The sequence below is a fragment of the Triticum aestivum genome, chromosome 3D (assembly GCF_018294505.1).
Source record: "Triticum aestivum cultivar Chinese Spring chromosome 3D, IWGSC CS RefSeq v2.1, whole genome shotgun sequence".
Lineage (NCBI taxonomy): Eukaryota > Viridiplantae > Streptophyta > Magnoliopsida > Poales > Poaceae > Triticum > Triticum aestivum.
Genome location: NC_057802.1, coordinates 122,224,855 through 122,231,376, shown reverse-complemented (window position 1 = coordinate 122,231,376; position 6,522 = coordinate 122,224,855). Strand labels below are relative to the sequence as shown.

The 6,522-nt window shown below is 43.6% G+C and overlaps 1 protein-coding gene across 2 annotated transcripts; it reads right to left on the bottom strand.

Moving 5' to 3' along the window:
* Window positions 1–519: 519 nt before the first annotated feature.
* LOC123077794 (uncharacterized) lies at window positions 520–3,938 on the bottom strand. 2 transcript variants are annotated; one of them, XM_044500121.1, is made up of 5 exons: window positions 3,793–3,938; window positions 2,953–3,035; window positions 1,827–1,930; window positions 1,224–1,727; window positions 520–1,011 (listed from the first exon to the last, which is right to left on the bottom strand). In XM_044500121.1, exons 1-5 carry the CDS (start codon window positions 3,831–3,833, stop codon window positions 757–759), a joined length of 987 nt encoding a protein of 328 aa, XP_044356056.1. In that variant the 5' UTR covers window positions 3,834–3,938; the 3' UTR covers window positions 520–756. The 2 variants fall into 2 exon arrangements, with proteins under 2 accessions (XP_044356056.1, XP_044356055.1); XM_044500120.1 differs by having other exon boundaries at window positions 2,953–3,086; window positions 3,793–3,848.
* Between the last annotated feature and the right edge of the window lie 2,584 nt (window positions 3,939–6,522).

Genomic DNA, 6,522 nt, shown 5'->3' with positions numbered 1-6,522 from the left:
AACAACATCTTCAAGTTGCGACTCAGGGGTGGGGTTGCAACTGGGGGTGAAACACAAAACATCTCGAGTTGCGACTCGGGGTGGTGTAGCAACTGTGGTGAAACACAACAACATCTCGAGTTGCGACTCGGGGGTGGTGTTGCAACTGGGGTGAATACTGAACGTCTTGAGTTTCGAGTCGGGGGGTCGAGTTGCAATTGGGGTGAAACACAAACAACATTTCGAGTTGTGACTCGGGGGGTGTTGTTGCGACTGGGCCGAAACACAACAACATCTCGACATAGACATGAAACGTATTTAAAACTTAAAAAAAACAAATTTCTCACCACTAAAAATACTCCTATATCCCTGATACACATGAACATATACTCCCCTATATGCTTCCATACTATCCCTGATACACATGAACCACCACAGAAAAATAAAAAATGAATATAAAAAAGAAAAATCCAATTATATTCACCCTCTTATAAGCACCAAAAAAAGATGAGATACTTCCATACTATTGCTGATATTGCATACTAAAAGACTGAATGCCTCACATTCCAAAAAAAATAAAGCCACAGAGGCCAGCAGGGGGTAGCATAAATTCCATGACGGACGATGTTCAAATTCTACACCATAAAGTGCATTTCAACCATAAGAAAAAGCAAAAACTCCAACAAAGTTCATATAAAAAACAGGCATGGCGCGCAGGCCAGCAAAATGAAGATGGCGAGCAAAACAATGCAGGCTGTGTGCTGACATTTGATAAGCTCATATGCTCAGGATGTCAACAACACAGACCACATCAAAGGGGGCAGCATTGCTCCTACTGAAGGTGAACATAGCAGCACTCCCTACTTGCAAGTTGTAGGTTGACACGAAAACTCCCCACTCCTTATTGAACACCATGCGTCCATCCTTGGCTGTTTTGAATGCAACCCTTGAGAGCGGGCCTTCTCCCAAGCGAACTCCAATAAATCCTTCAGCTCCAATATTCAGGAGCACACACACTTGGTTTGGGATTTTCTATGCAAAAAAGAAAGAACAAACAAAAAATGAGATACAAAAGAGAAAAAAATGTTGATGTATACCTAGGTAATTAGGTAGTTTGATCCTGGCTGATATGATGATTGGAGGTTAAAATGTTGATCTATACAAGTTAAAAACAGATCTGATTCCTAAAACAAAAGATGTTTATCTCCTACTAATGTACAAAAATGTTACAAAAAGAAACATACCATTGACTTCTTCATGATGTTGGTGCTTGTGAACCGATGAACAAACCGTGAAGCAATGTTCCCCTGCTCAATGTCAATCATCATGGCAAGACGGCCTTCCTCCTCCAAATCCAAACTTACACCCATGCTGTATATGATGCCTATGGGTGCTTCTCCCATGATCTCTACGTCAATCCCCTCCTCATCCACATGTCCCTCTTCGTCAGCACCTCCTTGCTCTTCCTCTTGTTGTGCTACTCCAGCTCCACCTCCATCAATAAAGCCAGCACCGAAGGAGCAGACAAATGCTTTTGCAATGCACCCAGTCATCACAAAAACAACAAGCTGCCCAAGCCCCAAGTTGAAGTCCTTCATGAACTTCGACAAGTCATCGCCACCGATACGTTTCTTGTTGTCAGATCCTGTGTACACATAAACAACGTACCGGTGGCCATGAGCTCGAAAGTTCAGAAAGTCACTAGCAAAGTGCTTGGGGAAACGCTCTGTCACAGAGCATGGCAGTAGCTGAAAAGAAAAGAATGAAAACATGAGTCAAAATAAACAACTACAAAAATAGAAAAAAGGTTACAAAAAACACACTGAGCGCATGTCAGCACACATTACCACAAGTCTTTCATTCGGATCCCGGAAAAACATGCCGAATGTCGTGTCGTTGTCCGACGCGCAATGAGAGAAGAAAACTGCGCACAACATCCTGGTTGCAAATCCTGAATAAAACAGTGAAAACTCCGTTAGCTGACAGCACTGCTAACTGACAAGAACTGATTACAGAACAAATACACATGGGATACTGAATCTACAAAAAAAGAACACATGCTTGCTTGCAGAAAAGAAAGCTTAGGTGGCTGGGAAAAGGTTGCAAAAAAACTGACGAATGTTTGTGAATCTTTTCTATTGCACTTACAACTCTGATGGAAATGTCTATGGCCACCCCACCCCGCCCTACAGTCCCCTTCATCCTCCACCCCCATTAACCCTTTTCTTCCCCCAAGTTAGTCCTAAATTTTGTCTATATAGCAAAATATTTGTGTATTCTCTGGAAAAAAACATCGGACAAAAAAATTGCATCACATACATACACAGGAGAAACAGAACATTCCATCAGAGTAATGCTAGACAAAAAAAATCCTACTCTAGAAAGGATGGCGGCTTAATTTTACTGGGCATAACATCAGTCACATATAAAAACCAGTCATGCCCTTCAAAACTAATGAACAGAGTTGCTTGTGCAAAACCGCTGGTTTTTGCGGGATAGAGCATCTTCTGAAAGTTGCACACCTCTCAAATATTGCAAGAAAAAAAGACAACTTAAAATAACCTTCTTAGAGAAATTGAAATTGCAGACAACTTAAATCACAAGAACCCACATATGCAAAAACAAAAATTAAGTGGAAAAGTTCTTTTTTTATTAGCATATCTGAAGCAGAGAACACAAAAAAAAGGGACAAACTATCATACAAACCTAATCATGCCCTACGACACATGGCCGCTTAAATTAGCATCTCCCTCTTGTTGTCCATGTACAACCAACAGAAAATTGAAACAAAAGAGAAACATAACTTCTAAAGATGACATGCACAAAAACTGAACTATGTTGTCCTCCAAACTGCAGCTAACCAATCATAAAGACGCATGCTATACAAAGGCATAAACACAAGCCATCGCATACACACAAAAACACACACGAACAGTACTTCAGACCAGCATGCACAAGCAGATCGAACAGTACCTGGGCAGGAATCAGCAACGAAGAAGAGAGATGCGCAGCTGGTCGCCGGCCTGCCGCTCGTCCCTGTCTCCTTCGCGGTGCAGCTCAGAGAGGAAATACAGATCATTTCATAAATTAAATTCAGTAGACACACCCTTTAAATCAAAAAAGATGAACACCACATGGACAGCAAAAAGACAAAAACAAAAAATCAGCAGATCATATAAAACCTGAATCACAACACTCAATCTTTCTGAATCTGTATCTACTGTGAATTTAGCAGAGCATATAAAATCTGAATCACAACACTGAATCTTTCTGAACATTTATGTTTCTGAATCTGTATCTACTGGGGATTTAGCAGAGCATGTAAAATCGGCGCCATTAAACAAACTACACACAACATGGCACTGAAAAAACCTTTTTGAATCATCCGTGAGTCTATCAGAGAGATTGAACAAAAGATCTGATCCCCCACCTACCAAAAAAAGAGGCTATAATCTATACAAAAATGAGCAGTGACACACTCAAATCTTTCATCAATCCTTTATCTACACCCGAAATCCCCACCTCACCAGCAGAACCACTCCACCCACCACTAGATAGATCGAAAAACACAGACAGAAAAAAGGAGCCTCGTGCTTCTAACATTCAGGGGGATTGCGAGCGGGCAAAAAACCTTCCCTAAAATCGATGGACACACAAACAAAAAGAAACAAACTCATGGAGGCATTGGAAGCACGAACCCTAGATTCGATTAACACACAAAAACAACCCATAAACTAGATACTAGATCTGTGAGAAAACCACATACAAGAAGAAACAAAAAGAAGAAGGGGGAGAACAACAGATGCAACTCACTCCAATGCGTCTCTCTCTTCTTGTAGCTCTCCGGAAGTCATCGTTGCCTCCGAGCGAAACTGACAAAGAGAAGAATGGGGAACGGGGCGAAATGAATGCCTCGGGAAGGAGAAGGATGTGAAGAGGACAAAAATGAATCGCCGCCCTCTAATTCACGAACCTGCTCCCACATAGACAAAAAAACGGCCCGCCAGCCCAACAAACAACGGCCCGCTACACAAGATCCACGGGAAAAACGGGCCGCAAGACAGGCAACGGCACCAGCGACGCGAGCGCGCACGACGCGGAACGAACAAAGTTGTACGCGCGAATCTCAAAGACAGGACAAAATCCAATGGCTATGCATTTAGATGTGAGATATTATATCTCATCTAGATGTGAAATAGCAATCCTGTTTTAAGAAAAGTGGTTATCTGATCTCTGATGCGGTTTCCGCTGTGGTACTAGTGCCTCTTTTGGAGATGCTGCTCAACTGCCGATTCACACACAAAGCTGCATATTTATTTAGTAAAGGTAGTACTTTTTAGTGCAAAATAGGAAAGCGAAAGCAGCAACAACAACAATGACCCGAACTGAACTCGCAGGAGCATGGGTTAGTTTGCAAAATCCATGTTCACGTTGATTAGCCTCGGTGATGGTCCAACGGCAAGATTTTTGGCATGCTCCATGGCTTGAGGTGAAAACCGAAAGACATTGTCCCTTCCTGGGTGATGCCTGGATTAAGCAAGAGCAACATCAAGACCTCTGAATCATTTGCAAGAGTTCCCTCCCTTTGGATTATGGTTCAGGATGTGATAATGCGCAAGGCTAATAATTTTGCTGGAACATCCTGAATCATCAGTAAATCGACACTTGTTCAGGATGTGATAGCAAAATCAGGATGTTCCGAGGATGCCGAGTAGTTGCTGGAACCGGTGTTAGCCACAAAATCATCAGCCTTGCGCTTACCGTTGCCGCCTTGATTGGTAGGGTTGTACTGCTATCGCTTCATGCCGCTACTCTTCTTTCCCTTTCCCAATCTTTCATCCTCAGAGTCGGGGTCCTTGATACCATCAGAGTCGCTTAACAAGAGCCGCCATAAGCTCCCCAATGTCGTTGCAATGATGCTTAAGCTGCCCAAGCTTCTGTTTGAGCGGAATAAAACGGCAATTCTTCTCCAACATTAGAACCGCTGAGCCGACGTTGATGTTATCTGAATAATGTATGATAGTTGAGACCCGACGCACCCAGTTGGTCGTTGACTTGTCCTCAGCTTGAACACAAGAAACCAAATCCACGATCGACATAGGCTGCTTGCATGTATCTTTGAAATTCTGGATGAACCGGGCCTTCAGCTCTGCTCATGACCCGATGGAATTAGCCGGCAGCCCCTTCAACCAGGTACGGGCCGTCCCCTCCAACATTATGGTGAAGTACTTAGCGTACGCAGCCCCACTAACATCCAGCTGAAGGAAATATGCCCTAGAGGCAATAATAAAGTATTGTTTATTTCCTTATATCATGATAAATGTTTATTATTCATGCTAGAACTGTATTAACCGGAAACATAATACATGTGTGAATACATAGACAAACAGAATGTCACTAGTATGCCTCTACTTGACTAGCTCGTTAATCAAAGATGGTTATGATTCCTAGCCATAGACATGAGTTGTCATTTGATTAACGGGATCACCTCATTAGGAGAATGACGTGATTGACTTGACCCATTCCGTTAACTTAGCACCCGATCGTTTAGTATATTGCTATTGCTTTCTTCATGACTCATACATGTTCCTATGACTATGAGATTATGCAACTCCCGTTTACCGGAGGAACACTTTGTGTGCTACCAAACGTCACAACGTAAATGGGTGATTATTAAGGTGCTCTACAGGTGTCTCCAAAGGTACTTGTTGGGTTGGCGTATTTCGAGATTAGGATTTGTCACTCCGATTGTCGGAGAGGTATCTCTGGGCCCACTCAGTAATGCACATCACTATAAGCCTTGCAAGCATTGTGACTAATGAGTTAGTTGCGGGATGATGTATTACGGAACGAGTAAAGAGACTTGCCGGTAACGAGATTGAACTAGGTATCGAGATACCGACGATCGAATCTCGGGCAAGTAACATACCGATGACAAAGGGAACAACGTATGTTGTTATGCGGTCTGACCGATAAAGATCTTCGTAGAATATGTGGGAGCCAATATGGGCATCCAGGTCCCGCTATTGGTTATTGACCGGAGAGGTGTCTCGGTCATGTCTACATAGTTCTCGAACCCGTAGGGTCCGCACGCTTAACGTTACGATGACAGTTTTATTGAGTTTTGATGTACCGAAGGAGTTCGGAGTCCCGGATGAGATCGGGGACATGACGAGGAGTCTCGAAATGGCCGAGACGTAAAGATTGATATATTGGACGACTATATTCGGACTTCGGAAAGGTTCCGAGTGATTCGGGTATTTTTCGGAGTACCGGAGAGTTACGGGAATTCATATTGGGCCTTAATGGGCCATACGGGAAAGGAGAAAAAGACCCCAAAGGGTGGCCGCACCCCTCCCCATGGGCTAGTCCGAATTGTACTAGGGAGGGGGGGCGCCCCCTTCCTTCTTTCTCCTTTCCCCTTCCCTTCTCCTACTCCCACAAGGAAAGGAGGAGTCCTACTCCCGGTGGGAGTAGGACTCCCCCCTTGGGCGCGCCACCTCCCCTTGGCCGGCCCTTTCCTCCTTGCTCCTTTATATACGG

Excerpts from the sequence above, each read along its gene's own strand:
- LOC123077794 (XM_044500120.1), bottom strand. The coding sequence starts at position 3,833 with ATGACTTCCGGAGAGCTACAAGAAGAGAGAGACGCATTGGA. Across the intron at positions 1,931-2,952 it reads CGTTGCTGATTCCTGCCCAG|GATTTGCAACCAGGATGTTG; the intron begins GTACTGTTCGAT and ends TGTTTTATTCAG. Across the intron at positions 1,728-1,826 it reads ATCCGAATGAAAGACTTGTG|CTACTGCCATGCTCTGTGAC; the intron begins GTAATGTGTGCT and ends TTTTCTTTTCAG.